The 18,734-nt window shown below is 47.2% G+C and overlaps 2 protein-coding genes across 3 annotated transcripts; both read right to left on the bottom strand.

The window, feature by feature from the left end:
* Positions 1-9,087: 9,087 nt before the first annotated feature.
* On the bottom strand, positions 9,088-11,040 carry LOC133930914 (serine/threonine-protein phosphatase 7 long form homolog). Its single transcript, XM_062377691.1, has 3 exons — positions 10,576-11,040; positions 9,402-10,500; positions 9,088-9,326 (listed from the first exon to the last, which is right to left on the bottom strand). The coding sequence occupies exons 1-2, from the start codon at positions 10,920-10,922 to the stop codon at positions 9,720-9,722; spliced, it is 1,128 nt and encodes a 375-aa protein (XP_062233675.1). The 5' UTR covers positions 10,923-11,040; the 3' UTR covers positions 9,088-9,326; positions 9,402-9,719.
* Positions 11,041-13,403: 2,363 nt separating this feature from the next.
* LOC133930913 (uncharacterized) lies at positions 13,404-17,390 on the bottom strand. Of its 2 annotated transcripts, XM_062377689.1 has the most exons (7): positions 17,079-17,387; positions 16,847-16,994; positions 16,548-16,637; positions 14,432-14,486; positions 14,227-14,349; positions 13,958-14,014; positions 13,404-13,862 (listed from the first exon to the last, which is right to left on the bottom strand). In XM_062377689.1, the coding sequence occupies exons 1-7, from the start codon at positions 17,315-17,317 to the stop codon at positions 13,732-13,734; spliced, it is 843 nt and encodes a 280-aa protein (XP_062233673.1). In that variant the 5' UTR covers positions 17,318-17,387; the 3' UTR covers positions 13,404-13,731. The 2 variants fall into 2 exon arrangements, with proteins under 2 accessions (XP_062233673.1, XP_062233674.1); XM_062377690.1 differs by lacking the exon at positions 14,227-14,349 and having other exon boundaries at positions 17,079-17,390.
* Positions 17,391-18,734: the final 1,344 nt, after the last annotated feature.

The following is an 18,734-nucleotide window of genomic DNA, read 5'->3' as shown; positions in this document are numbered from 1 at the left end:
ACACTTGTTGTTACATATCTGTTTTGATCAGGTAGTTGGCAGGGTTTGAGTTGGTGGTTGGTTAAGTCAGTTGCTTACACCTAGAGTCTAGGTTGCTTACCGCTTAATGAACTTAAACATGTCTTAATCCTTGCTACAGCTTTAAATGCATGATCCTTGGAGTCGAGAATATATATACTCATACTGTGTAAGACTTGCTAGTACCTTCGTACTAAGGGTGCTGCCCTTAAGTTGCTTCCAGGTTCGCAGGTCGGCGAAGAAGAGGCAGTGTTCGGCTACTTTGTGCCTGCCGATCAGGGTGGCGGGCAGGAGTAGCACCTTCTACTCCGAACTCTGGCGCTTTTGGTATGGAGCCTAAGGGCATACGGCTCCATACTCTTTTGTTGTATAGGTTTTTCTTCCGCTGCATAGTAGTTGTTGTTGTTCCTCTTTTGTTGTAAATTGTGGAAGCAGTTGCTTGTTTAACAATGGTAATCCAGTTTAATTATTTGCTCTCTATTAAACTGTGTTGTGATATTTGAGTTGGAAGGCATGTGTTCCGATCCTGGGCACAAAACACGTGCCGGGACTACCGGAATGGTATTCTGGTTAATCGTCGAGGTTGTGATTATGACTAATGATCCTCCTGATGATTAATTAGAATACTATTTGGACGGTTCCTCACAGCTTGGTATCAGAGCCTGGTTTAATTTAGTAGCCTAAACATAATTAGTGCGTTGTTTAGTAAGTCGACAACTTCACCTAAACAACCCATAATTTATGTTTATGCCTCTTCATGTCTAATAGGTATTAAACTGCTATCGTTTATGCCCCTAAGTTAAAATGCGTATTATGAGTGACGTTTATATGTCTTACACCACGTTGTTTTGCTTTCGACCCTGCATTGATTCATGTTGAGCATTGCATCTTCGGCTTTGCATCATCGGAAGGTAGGGTACGACGCTCGGTGGCGGTTAATCACCGAGGGCTCAGCCGGATGCGAGGCAGGGGCCCGGCATGTTCCGTACGGTGATCCGTACGGGAAGTGAATACGCTAGCAATAGCGTATGAACATCCACCATGCGATGGGAGACATGGTCGTCTACTCGTGTGGCGTTTACACGAGATGTCCCGTAGGGTCTACGGGAAGTGAATACGTCGTTGTCGACGTATGGATTGTCGCTTGTACGGCATGTGGTACAAGGGCCGTTCGCGCTCTTACTCTTTCTAGCGCGAAGGGTACGTTCTGGATGTTATAAACTGCCTGTGATTTTGATGCTTGCAGGTGCGGTTCTTATTTTGAGAAAGAAGCGGTAGCTAGGTTCGAGCATGCATCATTTCATGGCATTCATGCATGCATTCATGTTTGTACATGTATTACGGGATTCTAACAATATATCCGGCGAACGCATTGTGCTGAGTCGGAATTTGACGTTTCCCCCTGTTATTTTACATTTCAAGAATGTGTATCCGCTTCCTAGGATTGACATCTTGTTTGATCAGTTGACTGGAGCCCGAGTCTTCTCAAAGATTGACTTGAGGCTGGGCTATCACCAGATCAAGGTCCGACCAGAGGATATTCCAAAGACAGCATTCTCTACTAGATACGGCTTGTATGAGTTCACCGTTATGTCGTTTGGCTTGACTAATGCGCCGGCTTTCTTTATGTACCTCATGAACTCGGTATTCATGGAGGAGTTGGACAAGTTTGTCATTGTTTTCATTGACGACATTCTGATATACTCCAAGACTGTACAAGAGCACATTGGGCACCTCCGTATTGTTCTGGGCAGGCTCCGAGAGCATCAGTTGTATGCCAAGTTCAGCAAGTGTGAGTTCTGGCTCAGGGAGGTGGCTTTTCTGGGACATGTTCTATCAGAGAACGGAGTGGCAGTTGACCCGAGCAAGGTGCAGGATGTGCTCGACTGGGTTCAGCCCCAGAATGTCAGTGAGATCCGGAGTTTTCTTGGACTTGCAGGCTATTACCGTCGTTTCATCGAGAACTTCTCCAAGGTTGCGAAGCCGATGACTCAGTTGTTGAAGCAAGGCAGCGTGTTTGAGTGGTCAGATGCCTGTGAGTCTGCCTTCCAGACATTGAAGAAGCTGCTCACGACCGCTCCAGTGCTTGCTCAGCCTGATGTGACCAGAGGATTTGATGTGTATTGCGACGCGTCCGGCATCGGTCTCGGCTGTGTTTTGATGCAGGAGGACCGAGTCATTGCATATGCATCCCGACAGCTGAAGCGTCACGAGGAGAACTATCCGACACATGATCTTGAACTTGCAGCTGTCGTGCACGCTCTGAAGATGTGGCGCCACTACTTGATGGGCAACTTGTGCCGTATCTACACGGATCACAAGAGCCTGAAGTACATCTTCACGCAGTCAGATTTGAACATGAGGCAGCGCAGGTGGCTTGAGTTGATCAAAGACTACGAACTGGAGGTTCACTACCATCCTGGCAAGGCGAATGTGGTCGCCGACGCTTTGAGTCGAAGGGCTCATTGTCACTGTCTTGTAGCCTCGCCGATGGATTCCACGTTATGCGACGATTTCCGGCGTCTTGGGCTTGATATGGTGCCGGACAGTTTTATTGCCAATCTCGAAATCAAGTCCACGCTCATTGATGAGATTAAGGCTGCACAGAGGCATGATAAGGGTATGGCCCGAATTCGAGAGAAGAGGAAGATCGGGCAGGCCTTGTGCTTTACTGAGGATGATCAAGGCGTTATCTGGTTTGGGGACCGTTTAGTGGTTCCGAGGGTCGAGGCGCTGAGGAAGAAGATCCTTGATGAGGCTCATGATTCGTTGCTATCCATTCACCCTGGCAGTACAAAGATGTATCAGGATTTGAAACCCCGTTTCTGGTGGACTCGCATGAAGCGGGAGATTGCTAGGTATGTGTCTGAGTGCGACGTCTGCCGAAGGGTGAAGGCTGAACACATCAAGCCTGCCGGCACACTCCAGCCTTTGCCCATTCCATCTTGGAAGTGGGAAGAAGTTGGGATGGATTTCATTACTGGCTTACCGAAGACTTCGAGTGGGTATGACTCTATTTGGGTCATCGTGGACCGGTTGACAAAATCCGCGCATTTCCTTCCTGTCAGGACCACTTATTCTGCTAAGCAGTATGCGGAGTTGTACCTCACTAGAATTGTTTGTCTCCATGGAGTGCCGAAGAAGATCGTTTCTGATCGGGGTACACAGTTTACTTCTCATTTCTGGAGAAGTTTCCAGGAGGCTATGGAAACCGAATTGTTCCACAGCACGGCGTATCACCCGCAGACGGATGGTCAGACGGAGAGGGTAAATCAGATTCTCGAAGATATGCTCCGTGCTTGTGTGCTCACTTATGGGAAGAAGTGGGACATATGCCTGCCGTTCGCGGAATTTTCGTATAACAACAGTTTCCAGGCTAGTATTGGGATGGCGCCATTCGAGGCCCTTTATGGTCGGAGGTGCCGTACGCCGCTGAATTGGTCTGAATCCGGTGAGCGGGCTTTTCTGGGTCCGGATTTGGTCAAGGAGGCAGAAGACCATGTCCAGAATATCCGCAGGAGTATTCTCACGGCCCAGTCTAGGCAGAAGAGCTATGCGGATCGACGTCGCCGAGAGCTCACCTTTGAGGTGGGGGATCACGTGTACCTGAAGGTCTCACCTCTCAAAGGCGTTCGTCGATTCCAAGTCCGAGGCAAATTGGCGCCTCGGTATGTTGGTCCATTTCAGATTCTTGCTCGGCGTGGAGAGGTCGCGTACCAGTTGGACTTACCTCCGTCTCTCTCCGCCGTACACAATGTGTTCCATGTGTCACAATTGAAGAAGTGTCTCCGAGTCCCGACGGAAGTCGTTGAAATTGCACCCCAAGAGTTGCAACCGGATTTGACATATTGTGAGCGACCAATTTGTATCTTGGATGAAGCCGAGCGCAAGACACGGCGCCATTCTATCAAATTCCTGAAAGTCCAATGGAGCAACCATACAGAAGCCGAAGCGACATGGGAGCGGGAAGATAAGCTCCGCTCCGAGTATCCTGAGTTCTTTGAGAACTTGTGAAAGATGTCGTAATATGGCATATTTGGAATCTCTCACATGAGTGTGCTCATCGTTCTCTCCACGACTCGTACTGAATCTCGGGACGAGATTCTTTTTAGGGGGGGAGGTTTGTCACGTCCCGAAATCCATAATTGTGTGTTTTAATCCTAAAACATGCAATTTCAGCTTCATGTTCCAGTTTGGGATCACTGGAGCACTTCTCTTTGAGTCCATGAGGTGGGAGAAGGAAAAACTAAGAGAAATAAAGGAGCTGGAAGCAAGTCTGGACTTTCCTCTAGGTAAATAGGGCCCACTTGGGTGGAAAATATCTCTCTATAAGTGGGCAACAGCTCTCTCTCCCCTCAAACTTGCCCATACGTACTCCTCACCCACTCCACCATATGAGGCTTTTTGAGGAAGCAAGTTGGAGTTGGCTGTCTCTCTCACTCTCTCTCTTAGGCTCCCTTTTTCCCCTTTTGGATCCCTACCTCTGGGAGCAAGATCAAGGTACGTATGTGGTACTCACGAGACCACCAGCTCAAGGACTACTCGTCCATCCAATTCATTTTCAGTTTCCCCGAAGGAATTCGAGCTGGTTCTGAACTTGTTTGGTGTTCTTTGGGAGAAGCAAGGAAGCAGCAGTTTTTCCTCTCTTCTCCAAGCCATTTTCCGTCGTTTCCTCCTTCAACTGGCGGTCACCAACCTCAGCAAAGGACCTTGGGTGAGTCTGCTAGGCTCCCATGGCAAGTATGCTCATTTTTGGTTGGATAGATCTTGAATCTGGAACTAGGGTTGCAAAGTTCTTAAAGTTTTGCAGTCTGGGAACAAATGAGGATTTATGTGGATTTGAGTTAGGAATCATGTTACTAGGCGGTTGAGCAAAGTCTAGACCCTGTACACCCTTCTAGGCATTTTTACTTTTGATTTAGAGAGACTCCCAGGTTAGTTTAGCCCAGTTTTTCCCTTCGTAATGGTTGCTGTTCTGGAGCTGCGCGAGGCTGATTTTACTGTAGCGCCGGGTACTGTTCACCCGAGCACCCCTGATACTGTTCACCCGACGACCCGGGGGTACTGTTCACCCGAGCACGAGCACATTCACCCCGAGCACTCCCGAGCACCCCGGGTACTGTTCACCCGACAACCCCGGGTACTGTTCACCCGAGCACGAGCGCAGTCACCCCGAGCACTCCCGAGCACCCCGGGTACTGTTCACCCGAGCACCCCGAGCGCAGTCACCCCGAGCACCCCCGAGCACCCCGGGTACTGTTCACCCGACGACCCCCTGGTACTGTTCACCCGAGCACCCGAGCACCCGAGCGCAGTCACCCCGAGCACTCCCGAGCACCCGGGTACTGTTCACCCGACGACCCCCGGGTACTGTTCACCCGAGAACCCGAGCACGGTCGATCCCGAGGACCCTGGTACTGTTCACCGAGCACCCCCGGGTACTGTTCACCCCCGAGCACTCCCGAGCACCCCTGGGTACTGTTCACCCGACGACCCCCGGGTACTGTTCACCCGAGCACCCGAGCACCCCTGTACTGATTCACCCCGAGCACCCGAGCACGGTCGATCCCGAGGACCCCGGTACTATTCACCCGAGCACCCCCGGGTACTGTTCACCCCGAGCACCCCCGGGTACTGTTCACCCCGGGTACCCGTGAGTACTGTTCATCCCGGGCACCTCGAGCACGGTTTATCAGGCTTTCCTGATAGCTGATAGCTTGTAAAATTCGTAGTTAATTCGTAGGAACTCCAAACTTTTTGAGACCACTTGGAAAATTCTGGTTTGGACAGTACGATCTTGGAATAATGTTGTCATGTATTGTGGAGCATATTTTTCTTACATGATCGCATTTCATACATGCTCATTACATTGCACGCGTTGCTCTCTGTAGTGAACGCCGATCCGTCGATCCCGGAGGCCGTGGGCGATCGTGAGGCGTCCCACCTTTCTGATTCAGGGCAGCAAGGCAAGCATCGTTCATATTGCACCGTGTCTACTTGAAAATTTAATATGTTATCTACGCTTATGTATACATTGCATGTGTCGGGTACTGAGTTGGGTAGAACCTATGCCGATGCATTATCCCATTTCGGTCACATGTCATGTGTTGTTCCTAGGAGCCTAGTGGTGTCATCGAGGTCTAATTTTAGTTCGCTATGCTTAGTGGTACTTAAGCTTTCCGGTAGAAGTCGACGACGGCGTCCACCGTTGTCGCGAGCCTAGGACTTATTACTTGTTCGCACTTATGGTTGTGTTGATGATGAGTCGGTTTGGTGAGTGGTGAGTTGAGACGAGGTGTGGGCGGTGTTAGGGGTGTCATCTGCTCACGAGGAGTCCTCAGGCAGTTCGGGGAGGGAACCCGGACACCGTAGACCGCTTGCACCGGTTAAGCACCGATCATCGGTGTAGTCGGCTTTAGCACCTACCTTACTCACCACATGCTGATATAATGGTAGGCGAGCCGATTACCTTCGCAGACGTGGTCATGTGGGCCTCGTCATAGACGGTGTGAGTCCGGTTTGAGTCCGGGCTTTTAGCGGTATTAGTTTGCTCGGGGAGTAGTTCTAATACCGCCGTGCCGAGCTATGGTTGATCCACATGGTTGGGCCTGGTTGGGAAAGGTTGTCACGGGTACCCCCTTGTGCGCATCTTAGCGGGTGGCACAAGCCGTATGGTCCCTGTGTCGTGTGGGTCCAGGAGTATCCCCCTGCAGGGTGTATAATCAGTTCGAGCTGCCGCGCTCTCGGTCATGAGCATCGCTATCGCTTATCTCCACCGAGCGACCATGTTTTGGTCGTAGAGTTTCGATGTGGGTTGTGGCATGGTTGGATTGGGGTGGTTTGGTCGGTATGTGGTTGGTGGTTTGGTGGGAATGGTTTACCTTTATACACTTGTTGTTACATATCTGTTTTGATCAGGTAGTTGGCAGGGTTTGAGTTGGTGGTTGGTTAAGTCAGTTGCTTACACCTAGAGTCTAGGTTGCTTACCGCTTAATGAACTTAAACATGTCTTAATCCTTGCTACAGCTTTAAATGCATGATCCTTGGAGTCGAGAATATATATACTCATACTGTGTAAGACTTGCTAGTACCTTCGTACTAAGGGTGCTGCCCTTAAGTTGCTTCCAGGTTCGCAGGTCGGCGAAGAAGAGGCAGTGTTCGGCTACTTTGTGCCTGCCGATCAGGGTGGCGGGCAGGAGTAGCACCTTCTACTCCGAACTCTGGCGCTTTTGGTATGGAGCCTAAGGGCATACGGCTCCATACTCTTTTGTTGTATAGGTTTTTCTTCCGCTGCATAGTAGTTGTTGTTGTTCCTCTTTTGTTGTAAATTGTGGAAGCAGTTGCTTGTTTAACAATGGTAATCCAGTTTAATTATTTGCTCTCTATTAAACTGTGTTGTGATATTTGAGTTGGAAGGCATGTGTTCCGATCCTGGGCACAAAACACGTGCCGGGACTACCGGAATGGTATTCTGGTTAATCGTCGAGGTTGTGATTATGACTAATGATCCTCCTGATGATTAATTAGAATACTATTTGGACGGTTCCTCACATCAGGTATGTCATATAAACATTTGGTCACCCTACTTATCTTATTTCCATTGATTCGAACGGTCCTCTTCTGCGTCAGGCTTTCCCGGAAGACGAACAGTTGATCAACAAAGAAATCTCATACTTCTTGACGATGTGTATGCTCTTCGACGGGGGTGTGATGCCTGGTTCGCGTAGAAGACGACGACAGTCAGCGAATCAAAGGGGTACAGAGGCGACCTCTACGAATCATCCAGATAATGACGAGGACGAAGACGATGACGATTTCATGCCCCCCATGCCTAGACGTTCGAACAGAAATACAGGAGAAAGTTATAGGAACACTGCAAGAGGACGTTCACGCACAACATCGAGATGCCATACAACTGATAGGGAAATAGGACGTGGTACCACCTCGGAGAAACCTCAAGATGATGACGACGACGACGATTTCATGCCACAACGACCCCGCCCTCCGAGGCTTCCATCTCCGGAGGACACCGATGACCCTGAAAATGATGATGGATTTGCTCGTACTCATTTTTACAACTTCCCAGAACCACCTCGGAGACGACAACCATCTTACCCGGATAGCTTTGACCATCGCACCTGGAATTCTTACGCTAATTTGCGTCGCCACTTTCCTTCGCCCTAAGTATCTATTGTAACCCTATATATTTTATTCCCTTAAGGCATGATATTATGTTCTTTAGGCGTATCGTACATGATAATGTTTGTTGTTGTTCGCTCTTTATGTGTAACCTCTGTACCGGGTTCCATGCTACTTATGCTTTACAACTACTATTGTTTCCTCTGTACTGAGAATTTCTTAAATTAACAATACAGTGAATAAGACATAATAGGGATGACCTCGACATTAAAATCAATAATACATGTGTCATGACAAATTGTCCTGGCTACTCAACGGCGACGATGCCTCACACAATCTCCAGGCGTGTAAGCGTCTGGCGGGTGTGTGGCTCTCATCCCAGCAGCCTGCGCAGGCCCCTGCCTTGCGTGCCCTTGGTCGTCTTCATCATCATCTGCCTGCCCTGTGGGAACCCCACCGAATGTGTATCCCGCCCCGCTTACTCGGCTCTGCATGTACCATGCCGAAGGATCCTCGTGCGGAAGTGTGGACGGCCCTAGAACGTGCTCCGATGGAGTCCAGTGTGCCGAAGGCTCGCCATGCTGGTACCAATGTGAACTTCCAGGTTCATTGAGATCATGGGAGGACTGTCCGCCGAGTAGATCAGTGAAGGTGGCGGTCGCATGCATTGCAGCACCCCAGTCAAAAGCATTAGAGTCGCTCCAGCAAGGGGTCTGCTGCGTGTAGTCAACGACGTCCTCCTGATGAGTAGATGCTGCAGCCGGAGGTGTCATCGTAGCCGGAGATGCTAGTGAACCCAGCGTAACCTGCTCGGGCGCAGGAGGCTGCGTGCACTCCTCGGCCTCAGCACCGGAACATGAGACATGACGCGCCGAAGCTGAAGATGTATGTCGTGATTCTGACCGGACGGGTTCCTCACAAGCACTGGATGACCGCCTGCTGTGGGAGGACCGCCTGCTGTGGGAGGCACGAGACGGGTCCATGGCATGTTGGTCGTACCCCCTCCATTGCGGGGCACACCCACCTAGACCACGTATAGCGTTTAGGAAGCGGGATCCTCTTGTCCTCATGTACTCCCGGAGAGGGTTACGATCCCTCTGCGATGATGACCTGCTTGGTTCCCCAAAAGGTTGATCCGCTTGCGTATGCATCTCATACGCCTCTTCAGTCTGTATAAGATGAGTGACATGTCAGTAATACACAGATTTTCCAAAGAAAACCAATATAAGTAACGCATCACTTACCACAACATGAAGTAGGCGGGCACGATCCTCGGGGAAGGGTCTGGGGCCCGGCTGTACAGGTCCGCTGAGTAAGGTGGCACGCGTGCGCGAACGGTACCAAGCAAGGTAGTCCCAGTACGTGGCCTCGTCGTATTGTCCAGCAGTAATGATGACATCCACCGCAGCTGATTCTGTCCACCTCCGTATGTACTCGGCATTCTTGGATGCCCAGTCCTGCGTGCCTCCGCCCCCCTTTGAGCTCTACCTGTACGTGACATAAACAGTTATAATTTGTTAACATGGATAACCAATGTACTAAGGCAACATACAATAACACACTTACTCGTGCGCCCGTCCGGCGTCTCGTGGTGCTGGAACAGGCACCACCTGTCGGTACCCGAACTGCCTCTGTACACGTTCTGGAGAATATACTTCCACGCAGTTCATGTACAACAAGAAGCATGTGGTCAACCATAAGTCTGCGTCACGGCTACAAGAGGATGCCAGGAGTCCACCATCTGCAATTTCTTTTACTCGTGCCATACGCCATGGATCCCAATCCACTAGATCAGCGCTAAGGATGTCCAGGTCACTTATCACCCTGGAGTAGTTACCATGGTCTTGCTGCTGACTCCATCTTAGCCTGGCATGAATCCACCGATACCCCATCGTTGGCCTTATGTCATCTGCAATGCCATCAGAGATGTGAACTGGGTAGTAGCACTTGAGCACCCAAGGTCTGGAAATCGGGAGGTACTCCCAACTCCATAACTGTAAGAGATGTAAGCACCCTGTAATGGTTGCCTTCCTCTTTGTTCGCTGGGTTGCATCACACAATCCTCTGTAGGTTGTAGCCAACACTGCAGATCCCCAACTGTAAGATGTAGGCTCATAAGGATGTGACGCGAGGTGGGCTGCTAACCATACAATATGTGGGACGACATAATCGCCTGCCGTGTTGCAGAACATGATGCCTCCGAGCAGGACGTATAAGTACACCTCATAGTGTTGCATAAGTGTATTCTCGTCCACATCCAGTGGGCATGGACCGAACTGTGTCAGCCCATGAACCCAGGACATGGAGAGGCCAGCATCATTCCCGTCGTATTGCACACCAAACCTATAAGATGCAGATGGTCAATGACGCTTTAATAGCACTGTAATATTTTAAATGCATTACATAACAAATAATTACCTATCTGCAACATAACCCTTCCACTGCTCCCTTGCGGGTCGCGAAACTATTAACGGGGCACCCCTTATTGGCAGCCCGGTCAGCATGGCCACGTCCCGCAGTGTTACTGCCATCTCACCAAAAGGAAAGTGGAAAGTGTGTGTCTCAGGACGCCAGCGGTCGACGAGACCTGTGAGCAGTGCCTCATCAATTGCCGGGAGAGGTGTCCTACCACCGACCTCCATGGGAGCTCCGGCCATCATGAGAGCGAAAGGTAGTAGTCCCGCCCGTGCGAGTGGCTCGTGGAATCGAGGGTCCAACTCCTTAATCTTGTGCACACTCCGGGCTCGTAACGGACCCAACTGCATGAGTTATCCAATACATGTACAGCGTTAGTTCAAAATTCTCGTACCAATGAAATAGCACATATAAACGTGGTACCTGTTGTCCTGTGAATATCATCCTTCCCCTATAGTTCTCGTCGTACCGCTGCTGAAGAAGCTCAGGAAGACCACCATGAGCCATGATAATGATTTAAGGCTTCATGGTTCAACAAATAGGTGAACAACAAATTAGAATATATTACAAGCTTCATAATATTGTATCTGCTAAACAAAGGTACACGTAATTTTTTCTAATTTTACCGGATAAGGACATTCATATAATTATACAAAGGACACAATCTAATTACAATGTTGAAAGAAATTCATGATATCAAACTAATTAAATAATATAATTATATAGACTAATCAAATTCATATAATCAAACTAAGCATCGTAATTAATTAATCTAAGTACTCTAATTTATCAAATAATTTAATTCATTTAATCTAATTAAATAAACTAAGTACTCTAATTAATTAATCTAAGTAATCTAATAACGTAATTAAATAATCTAATTTGTATAATCTAAGTACTCTAATTAAATAAACTAAGTACTCTAATTAAATTCTAAGTACTCTAATAACGTAATTAAATAATCTAATTTATATAATCAAAGTACTCTAATTTATCAAATTAATATAATTAAAAAAATATAATTGAACGGATTAAACAATCTACTCTTGAAAAACTAATCTACTTCGAAACGGACTAACCAAATAAGCTAATTACTCTAAATAATATTACTAACCTAAGTATTAAATAGGTAATATAAGGACTAACCGGTACGAAAGCTAATTAAATGCTTGCGTTGCTCCTCTTCTGCTGATGCTTCTCGCGTTCCTCTGCTCCCTTCTCTTCTCCCTTCTCTGCTCTGCTGCTGCTGCGACCTCAATTTATTCAGCAGAGCAGCGATCTCTCGGCGTGTGGCGCCAAAACAACACATGCATGCACCGGCCGAAAGCATCACGGGAGGGAAGGGAAAATTGATTGATGTGACGTAAAAGAGATTGATGCGACGCAGCAAAAATCGGTGGCAAATCGGTCGGCCGGCGTATTCGGCAACCGAGGTGCCGAATACGGCACTGTGGGCCGTATTCGGCACCTCAGTTGCCGAATACACCCTGTATTCGGCAACTGAGGTGCCGAATACGGCCCACAGTGCCGTATTCGGCACCTCGGTTGCCGAATACGGTGTTTTCGGATTTTCAGTTTCCGAAATTCAAATTTCGGTATTTGAGATACTAAATACGAGTGCTAGATTTGCAAATACGTCGACATGTTGTCTATTTTCGCAAATACGGTCACGTATGTTGTCTAAATTCCCAAATTTGCCATTCGAGATCGGTTCGTCTAATGTTTGAGCCGAGCTCAAGCCTGACTCAAAGCTAGTGAGACTAAATGAGTCAAGCTTGAGCCTGACTCAAAGTTCATGAGCCTCTTATTCCGTTGAATAATTTAATAATTTATTTTGATTAGAAATTGAGAAGAAAATTTATGTTTTTAATTATTAACGAACCCACTCAAGCCAAGCTCGAGCTAAATCGAGCCGAACTTGAGCCTATCTCTAGGCTTGATCTGCAACTCAGGCTCGCTTAAACTCGGCTCAAGTTTTTATCGAGCTCGAGCTTGACATACCAAACTTGACTCGTTGACAGCCCTATTCGAAGGTAGTATTTAGAATCCTTAGTTATGTGTCTATGACGGTGGACCCGTCGGTGAGTACTGGACCGGACCGGCCAATGGTTGAGTTCAGAAACGGCTTATCCCTTCCATTCCCTTGAATTTGTTTTATTTTCTTTCAGTGTGTTTACATTTGATTGTTTTAGGAAAAACTATCTACATTGTTCATGTATATTTCAAATATACAAAGAATCTAGTTCATCCACAATAAATATACAAATTTGTTTCTATGTCTTTGATGGTTGCTAGTCTGACATTTTTTTCAAAGGAATTCGTAAATTCCATTAAACTGAAGGTTCAGCCAAATCGCTGGCTATGAGCATGCCTACACCGACTGAGAATGTACTTACTACCATAAGATGCCATCATATGCGCTACTTTATTACAATTTATGGTCCGAGATTCCAGTTACTCGCAAGAGTCCGGAGGGGCGTATTGTTTTCCAGTTTGTATTATCCAATGTATTAAGGCTGAAATAGGATCGGATACGAACGAATATTATTCTATATTTTATCTCACATTTTTTCATCAAAATCGGAGCCGAAAATAGATGTTGCCGAATACAGATACGGGTGCAAATAATCTCGGTCAAAAAGAGAGAGAGAGAGAGAGATTCAGATGCTGTTATAACTTACAGCAGCAACAGATGAGGCTATTTCTGCAAATCAAGGCATTTGAACTGAACAAAGGCGGCACTGGTTCCTGTCAGAGTTGGACGTGCGCCCTCAGTGTTCTGTGCACTGCGAATATCTTACACAGCGCGTCATAGAAGACATGCAAACGAGTTGCGATGCAAATTAGATCGTGTATATCTGAAATCACTGGATTCTGTGTATAGCAGCTTACAGAGTCACACCCAACAAGGTCATATGATGGAGCAGTGGATGTAATTGAGGCACCATCCACATGCAATGCTTGCTACCAACTAGTAACTGGTTTGCATGACCACTTCCACAAGAACGGCACAACAATGCCTACTCACAGCTGAATTGCTGAAATAACTCTTTCGGGAATATAATAGAACAAAAGTTAGTTTCCGGGATGTAACATGCATGCATTTGAAATTCTGAACAAGGAGCCATGCAGAAACTGCAGTGGTACTGATGTGGCCACTCATCTTTGAAACGGTATTGGCACTCCTCCTGGCCATGTTTCGATTTTCTCAAAGTACTTCACAGGAACGACACCATCGAAACCTTCTGTCAGGATCACTCTGTTGTCTGAAATGTAGAGCTTCATTCCATCTGAAAAGAATTTTGGTTACCACACATTAGCCTGTGGTAAGAAAACAGAAGAAAACACAAATAATTTGGGTCTATGAACAGGCAGCATATGATACCTTGCAGTGCCTTGCTGACGTCTAAATGTATCAAGATGTTAACATTCTGCCTTATACCTGCATAAGGAAAAGAAATGTGACCATATAAGTTGTCAACAAAACCAGCTAACTGACGGATCAACAGCAATGATCAGAACCATAGTAGATTTACACAGAAAACTTAATAGTAACCTTGTTTTTTTAGAAAAATCATGCTAACCTTCACTTAGTCTGTCTACTTGTTTTTATAAGAAAATATGCAACAATGTGTTTATAAGGGCAAAGCATACCACTAATCACTTCTCCATCGGATGGTAAGCCACTTGAGAAATGAACATGCAACCTTGCCATACACTTTAATCCAGATTGCAAAATCGAGTCAAGATTTTTTCTGTAAGTTCCATGCACACAAACTACAGATGAAAGAAATTAGCATAAAGCCTGCCATTCCGTTCAGGAGCAGATACTAAAAGTGAGCTTCATGAATATACATACCTGAGACTTCATCAGCTGATAAAATGGGTTTCAACAAGCTCTCTGAAGTAACAGTCTGCAAGAGGTATGCAAGATTAATAAAAAGAGAAGTAGAATAACCAATCCAGCTGCAATTCCTAGGTCGTCTAGCCAGTATGTAGTGATTCTGAAGAAAAAAGATGCCAGAAAGCCCAAAAATTTAGATGCTCTACAGTCTCTTTTCACTAAGCTGGTTACTTATAAAGGGTAGACACGATTCACTTCAGAAAAAATGACCTAGCACTGCGTGCCACCATAGTTATTATGGCGGTAAAGCGATGCGAGGTGCCTGACTACCTTCACACCTTTTAGGCGACGAGTATGGCGTGCGGCGAGGCGACGCTATACTCACTTCACATGAATGTACGAGGCTACAAGCAGTCGAGCAGTCAAGCACTAGCAAAGAATTAGCAGTCAAGCAGTAGCAGAGTACTAGCAGTCAAGCACTAGCACAGCACATCAAGAACATACCACTCAACAAGAACAGAAGTAGTACTAGCACAGCACACAAGCAGTCAAGCAATAAAAAAGCAGTAGCAGTCAAGCAATAGCAAAGCACATCAAGAACATACCACTCAACAAGAGGCGACGACGCGAGGAGTCCATGCGCCGCTGCAGGGGAGCAGAGCACAGATCCGCCGGGTCTGAGGCGCCGCTGCAGGAGGGCAGGCGGCGATGGCGGTGGACCGGCGAGCAGCAGGAGGCAACGACAGGGAACTGGCGAAGGAGGCGAGTGTGGAGCGGCGGAGGAGGTGGGGACTGGGGAGGCGGGCAGGCGGCGACGGTAGCATGCGGAGGCAATGGGATGTGGCGACAGCGGATCTGGTGTCGAGCGAGAGTGATGGCGGCGTGCCCTAATACCCTGGCTTCAGGTCTAGATGTCTGGTCCTGCGCTCTGCCTCTCTGTCTCTTCTTTTCCACACGCGCGTGCTCTCTTCTTTCCCCCACACGCGCTCTCAGTTTTTCTCCCCACGTGCGCTTTCCTTCGACTGCGCGGCGTCCACCTTGCACGATACAGCGTCACAGCGTGATAAGGCAACGCTATATCCGGCAAGGCGGACGCCACATCACCATTAGGCAAGTCAACGGTTGCGGCGACCGCCCCGACACCTAAGCGTCGATTAGGAGACGCCTTAATAACTATGCATGCCACAACCCATAATACTGGAAAAAACACCATAGGAGATATGCTAACCAGGGTCCAGGGTAACAAAAAACAAAATTGCTTACATTCCCCATGTTCAAACCTAATATCGTTGCATTAAAACATGCCTATAGTGGTCTCCAAAAAAACATGCCTAAAGTGCCGATCAAGCTTCTTAATTAGAAACAGAAGCTACATTGAAATGTAGCAAATGCCAAAAGCTAGAATCAGTGAAACCAGAAATATGTTAACATAAAAATTGAAACAGAAGTATCTTAACATAAAGATTGAAGTGCCATGGTAGAACATATGACTACAGCATATACAAGGAACCCTCTGATGATAAGTCATATGCATGACATACGCACATGCATTGCACATCCTTTCATTCTTTCAGAAAGTTTATCCTATTCTCAAATAACTATTCCCTCCCGTCACAAATAAGTGTCGTTTTGGATTGCATGCAGTCAATGCATCTAAATTTTGACCATCAATATCTCTTTGAATATTTCGATTGAATTTTTGAAAATAGTATAGCTAGATTTAACTTGAATAGTTGTTTCATAATATTACAGCTTTGCTATATTTTGCATATATTTAATGCTAGTAAATAGTGGTCAAAGTAGCGCATTGGTGACCGTGCCGATGTCCAAAACAACACTTATTTGTGATCGGAGGGAGTAGTTTGCAACAGTAGAGACACAATTGAGCATTGTATGTAGGACTACTTTAATGTGAAAACATTTCCATCTCAAGCTAAACACGAAATGTGATTTCTGCCTAGGAAGAGCATCAACACAATCAAATGGTCACAGAGACCGCTAATACTACTGTTTTAGAATTTTATGTCTCTAATTCTTCCAGCAGTTACAACAATAATATTTACTGCAAAGTAAACAGTTATGGATGAGATACGAGCTGGTTGATGCAGGAGATGTTAGGTAGATAACATACAGTAACTGTGTGCCCCTGGTTCGCCCGGATCAACAGCTCACCATCTTCCTCCAACAGACTGAACCTCTGCTTGTTATCCCGTCTGACCGCCTACAGGCACGCAAGAGACAACAATTTTCTCATCACACTGAATTAAAAAAACACTCACAATTCACAGCAAATTTACAGCACAATGGTGTTCCCCACTGCAAGTTTGCAATGCAAGCTAACAAGATGAAACATGTGCCAAAACCTAGTGCACCAGGGGCTAATAGCCTAGCATGTATTGTCTGCTGTTCAGCAGCATCATGAAGCATTACCTCCCTGATTTCGTCCACCGTATGGGACTTGAGAGGGACCTTGGCGAAGGTCTGTAGGTTGAGCCTGAGCAGGTCCCCAACCCGCACGTAGCCGTCGGTCCTCATGTTCAGGCCCAGCTCCGCCGCCATGTGCCGCAAGACCCTCGTCCTGCGTCCAAGAGCAGCCAGTGAGCGAGCGGCAAACAAACACGACGCGACGGCAGAGGAGGAAGGGATGGGGGTTAAGCGTTACAGGAGGCGGCCGAGAGCGTCGATGCGGTGGCTCCCGTCTCCGTCGCCACCGCGTCGCCTGCCGCCCCCGCCGCGCGGCTGCGGGGAGGCGAAGGCGGCGGCCCTGGAGTGGTAGCCGCCAGAGGATGAGGAGGAGGGGTTCATGGTGAGCAGGGGGCGCGGGGCGGGTGGGAGGTTGGGGGAGAGGAGTAGGAGGAGGGCGCGGAGCGGGGGCGAGGCGGCGGCCGCGAGAGCCCTCATTGGGGGGGCGGTCGGAGCCGGACGACGCGTGCGGTGCGGGCGTGGCCGGGCCGTTGTGGCTTGGGAGATGCCGCTTGGACCAAACCGGCCCGTTCTGCAGGTTGGGCATTACGCTGCCGGTGAAGAGGCAGAACGGTGCTCTCACAGCCCACAACGACTTGAATACAGAATGTGATCCTCTAAAAAAAAATCAGAATGTGATTCACTCAGAAATAAAATGAATCGGATCAGTGCCGTATCTAGAACAAAAATTACCGTAGTCATATATCGGAAATGTATGCTTCAGCTGAATCTCGTTAATAAATATCGTGTTTCTAATATTATCTCTGATCGTGTGTATAGTCTCGATAGATCGATTTATTGCTTTCGCTGATAGATAATTTTTTTAACAAGAAGTATTAGAGCTATAATTAGATTGGATCTAGAGACAGTATGTGGAAGATCACACATAGCGTGTGAGAATTGTGCATCTACAAGACGTCATGCAACACACGAGCGATACAAGACGAACATGGCACAAGGTGGAGCATAGCAACGATCGATGAGCGCAAGAGATGCGCGTGTGGCCATGGCAGGTCGATGCAAGTGTACAAATAGTGCAACGTGGATGGTTTTCTAGAAGAACTATGATGGCCAGAAGATCTATTCACTACTACAGAAAGAGTTATTCATACTCTATTATTATTGTTGGTGTAGCATCTAGATCCCTAGGTAAGTGGTAAGTGTTTCGGTGATTAATTACAACCATATTACTGTGACTAACAATTTGTTTTGAAGAGAATCAAAAATTCAGTATACAATGACATTTAGGTAATCTTGGTCTCTAAAGTGCTTATATGGACAATCAAAGGACATATGCTTTAAGACTAAGGATCTTCTAGTTCTAAGTGTCACAAAGGAGATGGAGGATACTTAGAGTAGTATAAGTCTTCTTTTCTTTTAGTCTTTTGATCGTACTATAAAGAGGGCTAAAAGTAGTAGCTTGACTTAGTGAGTCTAGACATAGATGATGCACACTTGTTAAATTCTAGCGCTAGGTAGAGCATACAAGTCCATGGTGAAGCTGTCAAGGAATTAGAGCTCAAAGAGATTTGAATTGGACGAGCTCACAAAAAATTTATTCACCGGATTATCCTCTGATGGATGTCTAATACTCACCGGATAAACACTAATTGAGGCATCCGAATTATATGAAAAATTTCAGAAGTGTCACACCGGAATGTCCGGTGATGGAAGTCCGGTGACCACCGGAGCTTTTCCAGCAGAGAAAATTTTGGGAGAAAAACAACTTTGTATTCACCGGATTATCCGATGCCCCATAATATGAACACCGGACTATTTCTTGCAGAGAGCATTGCTTCGAGCCACAGTGGAAAATTACAGTCACCGGACTATCCGGTGACTTAGCTGGCAGATC

Source organism: Phragmites australis, chromosome 10 (assembly GCF_958298935.1).
Source record: "Phragmites australis chromosome 10, lpPhrAust1.1, whole genome shotgun sequence".
In the NCBI taxonomy this organism is placed as follows: Eukaryota; Viridiplantae; Streptophyta; class Magnoliopsida; order Poales; family Poaceae; genus Phragmites; species Phragmites australis.
This window is presented reverse-complemented; position numbering and strand designations above follow the sequence as displayed.